The sequence below is a fragment of the Spea bombifrons genome, chromosome 2, assembly GCF_027358695.1.
Source record: "Spea bombifrons isolate aSpeBom1 chromosome 2, aSpeBom1.2.pri, whole genome shotgun sequence".
Classification (NCBI taxonomy): domain Eukaryota; kingdom Metazoa; phylum Chordata; class Amphibia; order Anura; family Pelobatidae; genus Spea; species Spea bombifrons.
In genome coordinates this window covers 141137511-141155606 of record NC_071088.1, presented here as the reverse complement: position 1 = coordinate 141155606, position 18096 = coordinate 141137511, and the positions used below count along the sequence as shown (strand labels likewise).

At 52.5% G+C, this 18096-nt stretch overlaps 1 protein-coding gene across 1 annotated transcript in view; it reads right to left on the bottom strand.

The window, feature by feature from the left end:
- Nucleotides 1–18096, bottom strand: part of DCHS1 (dachsous cadherin-related 1) — a 45328-nt gene that overhangs the window by 6697 nt on the left and 20535 nt on the right. Inside the window, exons 3-14 of the mRNA XM_053456758.1 lie at nt 17607–17783; nt 16394–16625; nt 15386–15622; nt 13526–14506; nt 11653–11837; nt 11352–11448; nt 9281–9438; nt 8351–9191; nt 7701–7940; nt 6209–6334; nt 1750–1959; nt 590–1459 (exon numbers count right to left, since the gene is read on the bottom strand). Coding sequence (XP_053312733.1) covers nt 590–1459; nt 1750–1959; nt 6209–6334; nt 7701–7940; nt 8351–9191; nt 9281–9438; nt 11352–11448; nt 11653–11837; nt 13526–14506; nt 15386–15622; nt 16394–16625; nt 17607–17783 — 4354 coding nt within the window. The remainder of the gene's footprint in view (nt 1–589; nt 1460–1749; nt 1960–6208; nt 6335–7700; nt 7941–8350; nt 9192–9280; nt 9439–11351; nt 11449–11652; nt 11838–13525; nt 14507–15385; nt 15623–16393; nt 16626–17606; nt 17784–18096) is intronic.

Below are 18096 nucleotides of genomic sequence, written 5' to 3'. Positions count from 1 at the left end.
CCTATCAAGCCAAGGCAGCCAGTACATGCTGGGTTAAAAGGCATATCATGGGGCTGAGTGGCATATAGGGGGTTAAAATGCATTTCTGGACCTCCAGAAATGCATTTTAACCCCCTATATGCCACTCAGCCCCATGATATGCCTATATACCTCCAGAAATGCTTTATACCCCCCTATATGCCACTCAGCCCCATGATATGCCTTTTAACCCCCTATATGCCAGAGTGGCATACAGGGGTATAAGGCATATCATGGGGCAGAGTGGCAAATAGGGGGGTATAAAGCATTTCTGGGGGCAGAGTGGCATAACTGGGGGGGGCAGGTTGGCAAATAAAAGGAAATTTTAAAAATATATTTTTCTCAATCATAGCTTTTATTAAACATGAAAATAATTTACATTAATATTTACTGGTAAAACTTTTTCCCTATAGGGTAGTCTTATATTCAGGCTTTTTGTTTTTTTCCTAAATTAATATTTTGATTTTGGGGGGTCGTCTTATAATCAGGGTCGTCTTATAATCGAGCAAATACGGTATAATATATATATAATGCCATGAAATGTTTAGGGTTTCATATACTTGGCCAATACCTTGCGGACTGTTCTCCGGCACGCTGATCTCACTGGATTCCCGTGCAAATCGTGGCCCTTGTGATACCTCCTCGCGCAGGTTTATAACCAACACAGCAGTGGAGGAGAGCGGAGGTTCCCCCAGATCAGAAGCCAGTACAAAGATGGTTCGTTCTTTAGGGCTCATCCCCTGCAAGGACTCCAGCAGACGCACCTCCCCAGTGTAGGGGTCCACGGAAAAGCCCCCCTTAGCAGAGGCAGGCGCCAAGCGATATAAGATGGATGCGCTAGCTCCAGCGTCTTTGTCCTCGGCCCTCATGGCCGCTAACGTGCGCTTGGCGGGAGTGTTTCGAGACAGGTTAACGTAAAAGGGGCTTCTGGAAAATGCGGGGACGTTATCATTCACATCCCGTATCGTTACAGTGATCGTGGCCTCCGAGCTACGCGGCCCTAAGGGGTCCGAATCCAGGACCCAGGCTACAAACGCATAGGTGGCTTTCCGCTCACGGTCAAGCTGCGTGGCCGTTGTTATGAGTCCGGTGAGGGGGTCGACGTGGAAAGCCCCCTGCGTGCCATTCGACAGATGGAATGTCGTCTGACCATTGGGGCCATCGTCAGGGTCTAGGGCAGTTAGCTGCAGGACTGGACTTCCCGGAGGGGCATCTTCAGGGACCTCGGCACTGAAAGAGGGGGCAGAGAAGCCTGGAGCGTTGTCATTCAGGTCCAGCACGGTCACCGAGACGGTCGCAGTGGCGCTGAGCGGGGGACTCCCGGCATCGTGGACCAGCACCACTAGGCGGTAGCCAGAGACCGATTCTCTATCCAAAGGGCGAGATGTGGAGAGCGTCCCCAACGAGGGATCCAGGGAGAAGTCGCCTGAAGGATCCCCATCTGGAAGGAAAGTAAAGCTGGTTAAAGGAAATGATCAATGCCCCGTCTACCCCGGGTCCTGGACAGAATTCCTCTTATTGCCCGTACTGTGTCCCGATCTCTGGTGTTACCCCTGGATCCAGCTTCAGTCTCCCCCTCTTTTTCATATAAGTTACAGCCTGCTGGGGTATCTGTTCTGCCCCCGGTGCGTTCTCTGGGGCATATTTGGCTGCTTCTACGAGAAGCCGGCATCCTACAGTCTACAACGAGGTATGACGGAATCATACGCACAAGAGACACGTTACACTCACCGATCACGCTGTACTCCAGCCTCCCATTCTCCCCCCTGTCTGGGTCCCAGGCACTCAGCACACACAGGGTTAAAGGCTCCTGATTTTCAGGGACCTCCAGGGACACCGTCTCGCTCTCAAACGTTGGCGTGTGGTCGTTCTCATCACCCACGTTCACTCTAACCTTCACTTCCGACACCCTGGGTGGAGAGCCCCCGTCTCGGGCATACACTGTGGGGCAGAAGGGGTAGAAACAGTGTGTTACTATGACAACAATATAATCGTTTCATTCTAACCAATTAAAATTAAAAACTGAAAAGCCAAACAAAACAAAGAAGAATCATACAGCGCTAGCAGATAAATCATAGAGCGCTAGCAGATAAATCATAGAGCGCTAACAGACAGATAAATCATAGAGCGCTAACAGATAAATCATAGAGCGCTAGCAGATAAATCATAGAGCGCTAACAGACAGATAAATCATAGAGCGCTAGCAGATAAATCATAGAGCGCTAGCAGATAAATCATAGAGCGCTAGCAGATAAATCATAGAGCGCTAACAGACAGATAAATCATAGAGCGCTAACAGATAAATCATAGAGCGCCAACAGACAGATAAATCATAGAGCGCTAACAGACAGATAAATCATAGAGCGCTGACAGATAAATCATAGAGCGCTAACAGATAAATCATAGAGGGCTAGCAGATAAATCATAGAGCGCCAACAGATAAATCATAGAGCGCTAACAGACAGATAAATCATAGAGCGCTAACAGATAAATCATAGAGCGCTAGCAGATAAATCATAGAGCGCTAACAGATAAATCATAGAGCGCCAACAGACAGATAAATCATAGAGCGCTAACAGACAGATAAATCATAGAGCGCTGACAGATAAATCATAGAGCGCTAACAGATAAATCATAGAGCGCTAGCAGATAAATCATAGAGCACCAACAGATAAATCATAGAGCGCTAACAGACAGATAAATCATAGAGGGCTAGCAGATAAATCATAGAGTGCTAGCAGATAAATCATAGAGCGCTAACAGACAGATAAATCATAGAGCGCTAACAGATAAATCATAGAGCGCCAACAGACAGATAAATCATAGAGCGCCAGCAGATAAATCATAGAGCGCTAACAGACAGATAAATCATAGAGCGCTAACAGACAGATAAATCATAGAGCGCTAGCAGATAAATCATAGAGCACCAACAGATAAATCATAGAGCGCTAACAGACAGATAAATCATAGAGGGCTAGCAGATAAATCATAGAGCGCTAACAGACAGATAAATCATAGAGCGCTAACAGATAAATCATAGAGCGCCAACAGGCAGATCAATCATAGAGCGCTAACAGATAAATCATAGAGCGCTAACAGATAAATCATAGAGCGCTAACAGATCAATCATAGAGCGCTAACAGACAGATAAATCATAGAGCGCTAACAGATAAATCATAGAGCGCTAACAGATAAATCATAGAGTGCCAACAGATAAATCATAGAGCGCCAACAGATAAATCATAGAGCGCCAACAGACAGATAAATCATAGAGCGCTAGCAGATCAATCATAGAGCGCTAACAGATCAATCATAGAGCGCTAACAGATAAATCATAGAGCGCTAACAGATAAATCATAGAGCGCTAACAGATAAATCATAGAGCGCCAACAGATAAATCATAGAGCGCTAACAGATAAATCATAGAGCGCTAGCAGATAAATCGTAGAGCGCCAACAGACAGATAAATCATAGAGCGCTAGCAGATAAATCATAGAGCGCTAACAGATCAATCATAGAGCGCTAACAGATAAATCATAGAGCGCCAACAGATAAATCATAGAGCGCCAACAGATAAATCATAGAGCGCTAACAGATAAATCATAGAGCGCCAACAGATAAATCATAGAGCGCCAACAGATAAATCATAGAGCGCTAACAGATCAATCATAGAGCGCCAACAGATAAATCATAGAGCGCTAACAGATCAATCATAGAGCGCCAACAGATAAATCATAGAGCGCCAACAGATAAATCATAGAGCGCTAACAGATAAATCATAGAGCGCCAACAGATAAATCATAGAGCGCTAGCAGATAAATCATAGAGCGCTAGCAGATAAATCATAGAGCGCTAACAGATAAATCATAGAGCGCCAACAGACAGATAAATCATAGAGCGCCAGCAGATAAATCATAGAGCGCTAACAGATAAATCATAGAGCGCTAGCAGATAAATCATAGAGCGCCAACAGAAAGATAAATCATAGAGCGCCAACAGATAAATCATAGAGCGCCAACAGATAAATCATAGAGCGCTAACAGATAAATCATAGAGCGCTAACAGATAAATCATAGAGCGCTAGCAGATAAATCATAGAGCGCTAACAGATAAATCATAGAGCGCTAGCAGATAAATCATAGAGCGCTAGCAGATAAATCATAGAGCGCTAACAGATAAATCATAGAGCGCCAACAGACAGATAAATCATAGAGCGCCAGCAGATAAATCATAGAGCGCCAACAGCTAAATCATAGAGCGCTAACAGATAAATCATAGAGCGCCAAAAGACAGATAAATCATAGAGCGCCAGCAGATAAATCATAGAGCGCTAACAGATAAATCATAGAGCGCTAGCAGATAAATCAAAGAGCGCTAACAGACAGATAAATCATAGAGCGCTAACAGATAAATCATAGAGCGCCAACAGATAAATCATAGAGCGCCAGCAGATAAATTATAGAGCGCTAACAGACAGATAAATCATAGAGCGCTAACAGATAAATCATAGAGCGCTAACAGTTAAATCATAGAGCGCCAACAGATAAATCATAGAGCGCCAACAGACAGATAAATCATAGAGCGCTAGCAGATAAATCATAGAGCGCTAACAGATAAATCATAGAGCGCTAGCAGATAAATCATAGAGCGCCAACAGATAAATCATAGAGCGCTAGCAGATAAATCATAGAGCGCTAACAGATAAATCGTAGAGCGCCAACAGACAGATAAATCATAGAGCGCCAGCAGATAAATCATAGAGCGCCAACAGATAAATCATAGAGCGCTAACAGATAAATCATAGAGCGCCAACAGATAAATCATAGAGCGCCAACAGACAGATAAATCATAGAGCGCCAGCAGATAAATCATAGAGCGCTAACAGATAAATCATAGAGCGCTAGCAGATAAATCATAGAGCGCGAGCAGATAAATCATAGAGCGCCAACAGATAAATCATAGAGCGCTAACAGATAAATCATAGAGCGCTAACAGACAGATAAATCATAGAGCGCTAGCAGATCAATCATAGAGCGCTAACAGACAGATAAATCATAGAGCGCTAACAGATAAATCATAGAGCGCCAGCAGATAAATCATAGAGCGCTAACAGATAAATCATAGAGCGCTAACAGATAAATCATAGAGCGCTAACAGATAAATCATAGAGCGCTAACAGATAAATCATAGAGCGCTAACAGATAAATCATAGAGCGCCAGCAGATAAATCATAGAGCGCCAGCAGATAAATCATAGAGCGCTAACAGGTGACGTGTTCTGTGTGTGATGAAGTTACCGTGTTCTGTGTGTGATGAAGGTACCGTGTTCTGTACATGTGATGAAGGTACCGTGTTCTGTACATGTGATGAAGGTGCCGTGTTCTGTGTGTGATGAAGGTACCGTGTTCTGTGTGTGATGAAGGTACCGTGTTCTGCACGTGTGATGAAGGTACCGTGTTCTGTACATGTGATGAAGGTACCGTGTTCTGTGTGTGATGAAGGTACCGTGTTCTGCACGCGTGATGAAGGTACTGTGTTCTGCACGCATGATGAAGGTACCGTGTTCTGCACGCGTGATGAAGGTACCATGTTCTGTGCGTGATGAAGGTACCGTGTTCTGCACGTGTGATGAAGGTGCCGTGTTCTGCACGTGTGATGAAGGTACCGCGTTCTGTACATGTGATGAAGGTACCGGGTTCTGTGTGTGATGAAGGTACCATGTTCTGCACGCGTGATGAAGGTACCGTGTTCTGCATGCGTGATGAAGGTACCGTGTTCTGCACGCGTGATGAAGGTGCCGTGTTCTGTGCGTGATGAAGGTGCCGTGTTCTGCACGTGTGATGAAGGTGCCGTGTTCTGCACGTGTGATGAAGGTACCATGTTCTGTGCGTGATGAAGGTACCGTGTTCTGTGTGTGATGAAGGTGCCGTGTTCTGCACGTGTGATGAAGGTACCGTGTTCTGTACATGTGATGAAGGTACCGTGTTCTGCACGCGTGATGAAGGTACCGTGTTCTGCACGCGTGATGAAGGTACCGTGTTCTGCACGCATGATGAAGGTACCGTGTTCTGCACGCGTGATGAGGGTGCCGTGTTCTGTGCGTGATGAAGGTGCCGTGTTCTGCACGTGTGATGAAGGTGCCGTGTTCTGCACGCGTGATGAAGGTGCCGTGTTGTCGCAGTTGACGTTACCTGTCAATATGTACGATTCCTTGAACTCTCTGTCCAGCGGGCGCTTTGTGATGAGGACGCCGGTGTCTGAGTCCAGGGAAAACTCATCGCCGGTGACCCCGCCGTATGTGATCCGTCCGCTGGGGCCTAGAAACAAACCGGCATGAGAGGAAGGAGAGGAGATGGGGGGAAGGAGAGAGAGACAGTGGAGGGGAGGAGAGGATAGAGAGACAGTGGAGGGGAGGAGAGGATAGAGAGACAGTGGAGGGGATGATAGAGAGACAGTGGAGGGAGGAGAGGATAGAGAGACAGTGGGGGGAGGAGAGGATAGAGAGACAGTGGAGGGGAGGAGAGGATAGAGAGACAGTGGAGGGGAGGAGAGGATAGAGAGACAGTGGAGGGAAGGAGAGGATAGAGAGACAGTGGAGGAGAGGATAGAGAGACAGTGGAGGGAAGGAGAGGATAGAGAGAAAGTGGAGGGGGGAGAGGATAGAGAGACAGTGGAGGGGAGAGGATGATAGAGAGACAGTGGAGGGGATGATAGAGAGACAGCGGGGGGAGGAGAGGATAGAGAGACAGTGGAGGGGATGATAGAGAGACAGTGGAGGGGATGATAGAGAGACAGTGGAGGGGAGGGGAGGATAGAGAGACAGTGGAGGGGAGGAGAGGATAGAGAGACAGTGGAGGGAAGGAGAGGATAGAGAGACAGTGGAGGGAGGTAGAGGATAGAGAGACAGTGGAGGGGAGGAGAGGATAGAGAGACAGCGGAGGGGAGGAGATGATAGAGAGACAGTGGAGGGGAGGAGAGGATAGAGAGACAGTGGAGGGAAGGAGAGGATAGAGAGACAGTGGAGGGGAGGGGAGGAGAGGATAGAGAGACAGTGGAGGGGAGGAGAGGATAGAGAGACAGTGGAGGGGAGGAGAGGATAGAGAGACAGTGGAGGGGAGGAGAGGATAGAGAGAGACGGTGGAGGGGAGGAGAGGATAGAGAGACAGTGGAGGGGAGGATAGAGAGACAGTGGAGGGGAGGAGAGGATAGAGAGAGACAGTGGAGGGGAGGAGAGGATAGAGAGACAGTGGAGGGGATGATAGAGAGACAGTGGAGGGGAGGAGAGGATAGAGAGACAGTGGAGGGGAGGATAGAGGGACAGTGGAGGGGAGGAGAGGATAGAGAGACAGTGGAGTGGAGGAGAGGATAGAGAGACAGTGGAGGGGATGATAGAGAGACAGTGGAGGGGAGGAGAGGATAGAGAGACAGTGGAGGGAGGTAGAGGATAGAGAGACAGTGGAGGGGAGGAGAGGATAGAGAGACAGGGGAGGGGAGGAGAGGATAGAGAGACAGTGGAGGGGAGGAGAGGATAGAGAGACAGTGGAGGGAAGGAAAGGTTGAGAATAAAGGGATGGCAGAGAGTGGAGGAGAGAAAGGTCCTCTGCTGCCCTCCATTCCCCAGGTGCAAACCTCACACCCTCTTCACCTTTGCCCCTGACTGCTACCCCGTCCCTCATGTCTCACCGAGATCCCGGTCCGTCGCCTGCACTCTCAGGACGCTCACTCCGGGCGGCTGGTTCTCCTGAACGTTCCAGTCGTATTCTGCCCTCTCAAACGTGGGGGTTTCATCGTTGACGTCCAGGAGAGAGACGGAGAGCGTCTGGGTGCTGGAGAGACGCGGGGAGCCATGATCCAGGGCCACAACTGTCAAATTATACCCGGGGGTCTCCTCGCGGTCCAGCGCTCGGGCCACGGAAAGTGCACCTGAGGGGCAAACAAGAAGAGACATCAGGTCACTAAAACTAAAACGATGAACGGCTTCTCTGCTCTATTATTAGTCTTTTCCACCGGCAGATCGGCCCCATCCGGCCCCCGTCTAGTCGCCCGTTTCTCCTGCTGTAAAGACTGGTTAAACCTCATCTGACCTCCATGTTAACATTTTATTTACGGTGAACTTTTGCGCTCTCTCTGGTGCTCGTTGGCCTCTGTCTGACACCGGCACTGGGTTCTCTGCACCTGAAGGCATCTCGGGGTATTTTGGGGGAATATTTACGAGCCCCCATGGCCACGTTATCGCCCAGTAAGTGTTATTATTGCCCGGACCTGCTGGACCCCACGCAGTGCGAGAAGGCACTGTTAATCACTTGATCCTCTCACTTGACCCTTGACCTTACCTGTGCTCGGGTGCACCTGAAACCTTCCCTCCTCGTTGCCTCCAATCAGCTGGTAGCCAACCCTGCCGTTCTCCCCAAGATCCGGGTCTTGGGCCACCAAATAGAGAACCGTGGATCCCACCGGCACATCTTCAGGCACCCATAGCGTTGGGGATGAGATGAACCGTGGAGTGTGGTCATTGCGGTCACTGAGGAAGACTCGGGCTGTGACAGACGTGGAGCGGCGCTGAGTGACGTTTAGAGCGCAGTCTGACGCCTCCACCACTAAAAGATAAGAGGACACTTCTTCGCGGTCCAGTGGACGCGCTACACTCAATATGCCTGTCTCTTTCTCCAAATGAAAAGCGCTCTCTCTGCCCGCTGGATCCTGGCGTAGTAGTGAATACCGGACCTGACTGTTGGGTCCTGGGCCGTCATGGTCAACGGCTTGGAAAGAGAAGACAGAAGAGCCAACTTGGGCATCTTCTGGAACCACTAATGTAATGGGATCTTCTGGGAATTTGGGCGTGTGGTCATTCCTGTCCTGGACTTCAACCTCCACCTGAACCACTCGAGGAGGCACGTATCCTCCAGACACGTCTCGTGACTCTTCCACGCTTATACGAAGAGAATATCGAGACTGCGACTCAAAATCCAGCTCCTTCACCAGGAAGATGTTACCCGTTCGTCCGTCTACCATAAACACTCCGTGGGGGTCATCCAGTAGGGTGTACATTGCGGAGCTGTAAGGGTGTTTGGGGGCAACAGTACCCAAAAGAGATCCTGGCGGCAACCCTTCCACGGGAGTCAGGACCAGCACGCTTGGGTTAGGCTTCAGAGAGTAACGTGTGGCAGGAACCACCTAGAAAACAGCGGACATATTCTCAGCGCTAAATGGTACGACACGCGGTATTACTTGTACACGCTAAGCTCTGCGTGTGCGCCGGATACCTGTACACGGATGGTGGTCTCCGAGCTCCTCGGAGGGGTTCCTAGGTCAGAGGCTTGGACGGTCATGGTGTAGAGCGCCCGCTCTGCGTGTTGAAGTGCTGCCGCGGTGCGCAGCTCTCCCGTGTTTGGGTGCAGAATGAACCTTTCTGCCCAGGGACCTGCGGAGGAGCAGGGAGGGTTATATTGTGGAGGGGCGGGGGAGGAGGGGCACTCAGGGGAGGAGCGGCATGCACAGGACCTCCCTGGGACCGGAGCAATCGGGAAGCGGAGTCTGCTGACGCCGGAGGGAACCCCGGGGGGGGGGAAGTGTCTCTCCTGGAGTCTGGTAATAAGGAGCTGTCAGATATCCTGAGTGGTCTCTTTTTTCGAGGATGTCTCCAGATGTCTCCTGGTGAGTATTGAGTTTATTGGCAATTTTCTTGTTCTTTTAGATACGGGTTAGAGGGCAGTCTCTGTTTAGGTTCTGCTACACTCTGTTTTAGTGAACGGTCTCTCTGTTTAGGTTCTGCTACACTCTGTTTTAGTGAACGGTCTCTCTGTTTAGGTTCTGCTACACTCTGTTTTAGTGAACGGTCTCTCTGTTTAGGTTCTGCTACACTCTGTTTTAGTGAACGGTCTCTCTGTTTAGGTTCTGCTGCACTCTGTTTTAGTGAACGGTCTCTGGGGCACTGTTAAGTAGATGTCTCTCTGAAGGTACTTTAAGATACTATTTAGCGGGCAGTCTCTCACTGGGTTCTGTTTGGCGGGCAGTCTCTCACTGGGTTCTGTTTAGCGGGCAGTCTCTCATTGGGTTCTGTTTGGCGGGCAGTCTCTCATTGGGTTCTGTTTGGCGGGCAGTCTCTCATTGGGTTCTGTTTAGCAGGCAGTCTCTCATTGGGTTCTGTTTGGCAGGCATTCTCTCATTGGGTTCTGTTTAACGGGCAGTCTCTCATTGGGTTCTGTTTAGCGGGCAGTCTCTCATTGGGTTCTGTTTAGCGGGCAGTCTCTCATTGGGTTCTGTTTAGCGGGCAGTCTCTCATTGGGTTCTGTTTGGCGGGCAGTCTCTCATTGGGTTCTGTTTGGCGGGCAGTCTCTCATTGGGTTCTGTTTAGCGGGCAGTCTCTCATTGGGTTCTGTTTAACGGGCAGTCTCTCATTGGGTTCTGTTTAGCGGGCAGTCTCTCATTGGGTTCTGTTTAGCGGGCAGTCTCTCATTGGGTTCTGTTTGGCGGGCAGTCTCTCATTGGGTTCTGTTTGGCGGGCAGTCTCTCATTGGGTTCTGTTTAGCGGGCAGTCTCTCATTGGGTTCTGTTTGGCGGGCAGTCTCTCATTGGGTTCTGTTTGGCGGGCAGTCTCTCATTGGGTTCTGTTTGGCGGGCAGTCTCTCATTGGGTTCTGTTTGGCGGGCAGTCTCTCATTGGGTTCTGTTTGGCGGGCAGTCTCTCATTGGGTTCTGTTAGACACTGTTTTAGTGCGCAGTCTGTTAGATACTGTTTAGTCTCTCTGGGAGGTCTCTGTGGAGATTGTGTTTTAGTTGACAGTCTCTCTGATTGTACTGTCTCATATGAATCCGGGAGCAGTCTCTCTACCTTATAAGCAGAGGTCAGATTGCATAACATTGCATTTATAAAGGTGTAAATGTATTAGGGAGGGGAGGAGGGTATATATGGGAGGAGTCTGGCGTTAGGGTGGGAGGAGTCAGGGAGTGGAGAACAGTAATTAGTGAGGTTAGTAATTAACCAAGATGGTGTACCCCCGACCCCAGTATCTACCCCAAATAATCTTCCGCAGCCTTCCGTTCATAACCACGTTCCACCCCCTGCTCTCCCGGAGCGCTGCTCCTGCCCCTCTGCTCTCTCGGAGCGCTGCTCCTGCCCCTCTGCTGTCTCGGAGCGCTGCTCCTGCCCCTCTGCTCTCTCGGAGCGCTGCTCCTGCCCCTCTGCTCTCTCGGAGCGCTGCTCCTGCCCCTCTGCTCTCTCGGAGCGCTGCTCCTGCCCCTCTGCTCTCTCGGAGCGCTGCTCCTGCCCCTCTGCTCTCACGGAGCGCTGCTCCTGCCCCTCTGCTCTCTCATCTCCCCCTCCCAGCTCAGGCACCTGCGAGGCTGTATGTCACCGTCCCGTTCTCTCCTTCATCGGGGTCCTTAGCGTGTAGCGAGGCCACAAACACGCCAGACGATTTTGCTTCCATTACCTATTAAGAGAGGAACGATGAGGCTTTAACCCACAAATGAGGGCTCATTAAGCTCTCTTAGATGCTCCACCTCGCGGCCCCCAGGCCCTGTCTCAGGAATAATTATATCTATTACAGAATATAAATGATTATAGAATAAAAAGTCATGTGACTAGAGGCGAGAGAGCGCGGCGTTGCTATTGCCCCTGGTGGCGAGGTAAATACCTGCAGGGATATTTCCCGGGCAGAGTTGGGCACAAACACGGGCGCATTATCATTTTCATCCAGCACCGTAACATGAACGGTCCCCGTCACGCTGCGCGGGGGGGCTCCTCCGTCCTGCGCGATCACCAGGAGCTGGTAGGTGGCCTGAAGCTCCCGGTCCAGAATCCTCCTCGCAGACAGCTCTCCTGTAAGACAAATACAAGGGGTAATATGGGGGTTCGGGAGGCAGAAAGAGGGGCAGTTACAGGCTGTATGGGGCTCGGCACTCTCACCGGTGTGGGGTAAGGGGGCAGTTACGGGCTGTATGGGGCTCGGCACTCTCACCGGTGTGGGGTAAGGGGGCAGTTACGGGCTGTATGGGGCTCCGCACTCTCACCGGTGTGGGGTAAGGGGGCAGTTACGGGTTGTATGGGGCTCGGCACTCTCACCGGTGTGGGGTAAGGGGGCAGTTACAGGTTGTATGGGGCTCGGCACTCTCACCGGTGTGGGGTAAGGGGGCTGGGGCTCGGCACTCTCACCGGTGTGGGGTAAAGGGGGCAGTTACGGGCTGTATGGGGCTCGGCACTCTCACCGGTGTGGGGTAAGGGGGCAGTTACGGGCTGTATGGGGCTCGGCACTCTCACCGGTGTGGGGTAAGGGGGCAGTTACGGGCTGTATGGGGCTCGGCACTCTCACTGGTGTGGGGTAAGGGGGCAGTTACAGGCTGTATGGGGCTCGGCACTCTCACCAGTGTGGGGTAAGGGGGCAGTTACAGGCTGTATGGGGCTCGGGACTCTCACCGGTGTGGGGTAAGGGGGCAGTTACGGGCTGTATGGGGCTCGGCATTCTCACCGGTGTGGGGTAAAGGGGCAGTTACAGGCTGTATGGGGCTCGGCACTCTCACCGGTGTGGGGTAAGGGGGCAGTTACAGGCTGTATGGGGCTCGGCACTCTCACCGGTGTGGGGTAAGGGGGCAGTTACAGGCTGTATGGGGCTTGGCACTCTCACCGGTGTGGGGTAAAGGGGCAGTTACAGGCTGTATGGGGCTCGGCACTCTCACCGGTGTGGGGTAAGGGGGCAGTTACAGGCTGTATGGGGCTCGGCACGCTCACCGGTGTGGGGTATGGGGGCAGTTACAGGCTGTATGGGGCTCGGCACTCTCACCGGTGTGGGGTAAGGGGGCAGTTACAGGCTGTATGGGGCTCGGCACTCTCACCGGTGTGGGGTAAGGGGGCAGTTACGGGCTGTATGGGGCTTGGCACTCTCACCGGTGTGGGGTAAGGGGGCAGTTACAGGCTGTATGGGACTCGGCACTCTCACCGGTGTGGGGTAAGGGGGCAGTAACGGGCTGTATGGGGCTCGGCACTCTCACCGGTGTGGGGTAAGGGGGCAGTTACAGGCTGTATGGGGCTCGGCACTCTCACCGGTGTGGGGTAAGGGGGAAGTTACAGGCTGTATGGGGCTCGGCATTCTCACCGGTGTGGGGTAAAGGGGCAGTTACAGGCTGTATGGGGCTCGGCACTCTCACCGGTGTGGGGTAAGGGGGCAGTTACAGGCTGTATGGGGCTCGGCACTCTCACCGGTGTGGGGTAAGGGGGCAGTTACAGGCTGTATGGGGCTCGGCACTCTCACCGGTGTGGGGTAAAGGGGGCAGTTACAGGCTGTATGGGGCTCAGCACTCTCACTGGTGTGGGGTAAGGGGGCAGTTACAGGCTGTATGGGGCTCGGCACTCTCACCGGTGTGGGGTAAGGGGGCAGTTACAGGCTGTATGGGGCTCGGCACTCTCACCGGTGTGGGGTAAGGGGGCAGTTACAGGCTGTATGGGGCTCGGCACTCTCACCGGTGTGGGGTAAAGGGGGCAGTTACAGGCTGTATGGGGCTCGGCACGCTCACCGGTGTGGTGGTGGATCTGGAAGTCGGTCTCATGCGTCGGGAGCCGGTAGGTGACGCGGCCGTTCTGCCCGGCATCTCTGTCTGAAGCGCTGATCTTCCCGACAAACTCTCCACCCGGCCGGTTCTCTCGCACGCTGAAGAAGTACCTCTCCTCACTGAGCCTGGGGGGGTTGTCGTTTTCGTCGGTCACTCGGACCCTCACGGTGCAGGTGGCAGTTCGGGTACCGGACCCTGCAGACGCCAGAACGGCCAGCACATAAACCTCCCGCCTCTCCCGGTCCAGGGCTCCACGTACGTACAGCCAACCTGTCTCCGGCTCAACACCAAACCCGACAGAGTCGGCATCCGGACGCAGCCGGTAACTCACCGGACTTTCCCCTCTGCCGGTGGGTAATGCCTGGACCTGGAGGAGACGACTGAGCGGGGGGCTGCCTTCCCGCACCTCTACGCGGTAGTCTGAGGCCCCGCATGCCGGCTCCGACTCCTGCTCCGTCACCAGGACGGTGATTTCCATTACAGAGGAGAGTTGGGGGGTCCCACCATCTAGTGCCGACACTCGAAGCTCATACCGGTCCTGGCTCAAGCTCCCGGTGAGGAGAATTTGTCCGGAGCCGTCAATGCCGAAGGGGCCACTGGAATCCAGCTGATAGCGGACTTCTCCATTGGCTCCGTGGTCCGGGTCCATCGCCTGAGCCGTGAATATGACGGAGCCGGGGGTGGGGGGCTCCTGGAGTCGCAGAGTGTGGGACGGGAAGGGGAAGGTAGGAGGGTTGTCATTGACGTCGGCTACCCGCACCGTAACTGTGGTTCTGGTGTAGGCTGGGGGCGAGCCGGTACGAGCCTGAACCTCTAGGACTAGCTCAGGATCTTGCTCCCGGTCCAGTGGCTTGCGAATGGAAAGGACCCCTGAGCGTGAGTCAACAGAGAGGAGACCTCGAGGATCTCCGGAGGAGAGGGAGTAAAGAATCTGACTAGGGACCCCTAGAAAAGAAAAAAATCTCTCATTTATTGGACAGATGGAGGGCCGGATTTACATGATGGAGCCGACGCCCCAGGCCCGTGTCTCTTGAATAGGCCAATCAGAAGGTAGCACAGAGGGGCGCATTGCACCCGGGTGCCACTAGGTGGCAGAGGACAGAAGTCTCCTTCCCACCAGTCCAAGCGGGTGATCCTTGCGGGTGATCCTCCGTATGGAGGTCCGTGCTGCCAGATGCATAAGACCCCCTTCCTTTTAATAAAACGTCTTCCACCGTGTGTATGTCTGGGTGTATGTGTGTGTCTGGCTGTATGTGTGTGTCTGGGTGTGTGTCTGGGTGTGTGGGTGTATGTCTGTGTGTGGGTGTATGTGTGTGTCTGGGTGCGTGTGTGTGTCTGTGTGTGTGTGTGTGTGTCTGGGTGTATGTGTGTCTGGGTGTATGTGTGTGTCTGGGTGTATGTGTGTGTGTGTCTGAGTGTATGTGTGTGTCTGGGGGTGTCTGGATGTGTGTGTGTCTGGGGGTGTGTCTGGGGTGTGTGTCTGAGTGTGTGTTAGAGTGCCCGTGCCACGTTCAGGCTCTGGATCTGCCCCTGTATGGACCCCACTGCAAATTCCAGGGGCTCCCGGGAATTCCCAACAATAAAATACTTTATGAAAAACCTCATTATACCTAAAATTACATAAAACATTCCGGGCCCCGGACCCCTTCCCCCCCCGCGCTGAGCACAGGATTCAGACGTTACGGGGTTAAGGGACATATATAATGGACCGCGGCCGATAACATATAGCGGGAATACCGCCCATGGACTCTGCCGGGTTATACCATGTGGCACCTACAGGGGCAGACAGATAGATGAATCTATCAAGGATTAGTATGGGGTTACCTGGTGGACTAGTAGCCAATACGCTTCCCACGCTGGCCCCAGGGGGTGTGTCCTCTGGTACCGTGATGTCATAATGAAGCTGCAGAAAGGTGGGTACGGGCGCAGAACCGGCCAAAATGCTGACATTGACCCGGGCGTTAACTTCTGCCATGACTCCTCCCCCATCCTGAGATCCCACCTCCAGATACAGCACAGAGCCCGCCCACGAAGAGAGAGAGCGCGCCACCAACAGGGTCCCTAAAAGAGACAAAGAGAGTGCGTTAGGGGAGTGACAGCCGACGGAAAGAGAGAGTTCACCCCATTTATACGCCGTGTAGCTTCAGCTTCAATTGCTCAGGCGGCCTGAAGAAGGGACCGCCGTGTCTTGTAACCCGCATTAAATACGATCCTCTCGGCCGTTAAAAGCCGTTACTCTGATTGGTGATTTCTTTTGTATTTAGAAATAATGACGTTTATGATATAAATGGTCACTGACCCCCAATCCCGACCCCCATAGTAAATGCCCCAATCCTGACCTGTAGTAAATGCCCCTCCCCCATCCCGGCCTGTAGTAAATGCCCCAATCCTGACCTGTAGCAAATGCCCCTCCCCCATCCCGACCTGTAGTAAATGCCCCAATCCTGACCTGTAGTAAATGCCCCTCCCCCATCCCGACCTGTAGTAAATGCCCCAATCCTGACCTGTAGTAAATGCCCCTTCCCCATCCCGACCTGTAGTAAATGCCCCAATCCTGACCTGTAGTAAATGCCCCTCCCCCATCCCGACCTGTAGTAAATGCCCCAATCCTGACCTGTAGTAAATGCCCCTTCCCCATCCCGACCTGTAGTAAATGCCCCAATCCTGACCTGTAGTAAATGCCCCTCCCCCATCCCAACCTGTAGTAAATGCCCCAATCCTGACCTGTAGTAAATGCCCCTCCCCATCCCGACCTGTAGTAAATCCCCAATGCTGACCTGTAGTAAATGCCCCTCCCCCATCTTGACCTGTAGTAAATGCCCCCATCCTGACCTGTGTCTGCTTTGATGCGGACGAGTGGGGGGTTGTTTCCGGACACAATGTGGTAGGTGAGTGTGCCATGGATCCCCTCGTCTTTGTCGTGGGCGCTCACACTCACTATGGGTGTTCCCGGGGGGCTTGATGCACTCACGCTCGCCCCGTACTCCACAGGGTAGAAGACCGGCCGGTTGTCATTAACGTCCTCCAGCGAAACGCGAACGAGGCAGCTGCTACTCAGACCACCCTGAGGGAGGAAAGAGAGAGTGATGTCAGAACTCCACTCAGTACTCTCCTCTACTCTGCCTCACTCCACTCAGTACTCTCCTCTACTCTTCATCTCTCCACTGTGTGCTTTCCTCTGCTCTTCATCACTCGACTCATTACTCACCTCTACTCTGCCTCACTCCACTCAGTACTCTCCTCTACTCTGCATCACTCCACTCAGTACTCTCCTCTACTCTGCCTCACTCCACTCAGTACTCTCCTCTGCTCTTCATCACTCCACTGTGTGCTCTCTACTCTGCCTCACTCCACTCAGTACTCTCCTCTACTCTTCATCACTCCACTGTGTGCTTTCCTCTACTCTGCCTCACTCCACTCAGTACTCTCTTCTACTCTGCCTCACTCCACTCAGTACTCTCTTCTACTCTTCATCACTCCACTGTGTACTTTCCTCTACTCTTCATCACTCCACTGTGTGCTCTCCTCTACTCTGCCTCACTGCACTGTGTGCTCTCCTCTACTCTGCCTCACTCCACTGTGTCCTCTCCTCTACTCTGCCTCACTCCACTCAGTACTCTCCTCTACTCTTCATCACTCCACTGTGTGCTTTCCTCTACTCTGCCTCACTCCCCTGAGTACTCTCAACTACTCTTTGTCACTCCACTGTGTGCTCTCCTCTACTCTGCCTCACTTCACCAAGTACTCTCTCCTACTCCCTGAGTAATTTCCCCTACTCTGCCTCACATCACTGAGTACTCCCTCCTACTCTGTCTCATATTCCCCCCGAGTACTCTCACCTACTCTGCCTCACTCCCCTAAGTACTCTCCCTTACACTAACTACACTCTCACCTCACTAAATACTTTCACCTACTCAACCCCATTATGAATCTCCTCCGATCTCCTCTGCCTCCACTCAGCCCTCTCAGGACAGCGAGGTGACAGCGGCAGCGTGAGTGGAGTATGGAAAGGAGCATCTGCCGGCAGATCTCTCTGAGCACGCACCCCGTCACTGGCGGTCACGTGAAGAAGGAAGAAGCGGTCTCCGTCGTCCCTGTCGAGGGTCTCCGAGATGCAGAGGTCTCCGGTCTCCGGGTGAATGCGAAACTGCGCCGGGGTCCGAGGGCTGAGAGAATACGAGACCGCCCCGAGACTGCCGCTGTCCGCGTCCGACGCCGACACCTGGGAGACAGAGACATGTGACTGCACGCCAGCCCACCAGCACGCCAGCCCACCAGCCAGCCAGCCCTCCCCGCACAGACCCCACGCCTGCCAGGTTGCCCCGTTTCTCCAGAGTGCTGCCCCCTACAGTATGTAAAGCAAATGACACCCATCATGCGCAGCCAGCAACCTGTATAATAAGACAGTCCAGGAAAAATGGCTGATATGGCAACCCCATCTTCAACATAGTTAACCCTTCCCAGCTTTCCTGCATTTCTATGCATAGGGGGCCATGGGGTAACTTCCCCTCCCCCCGCTGCCCTTTAACCCTTTA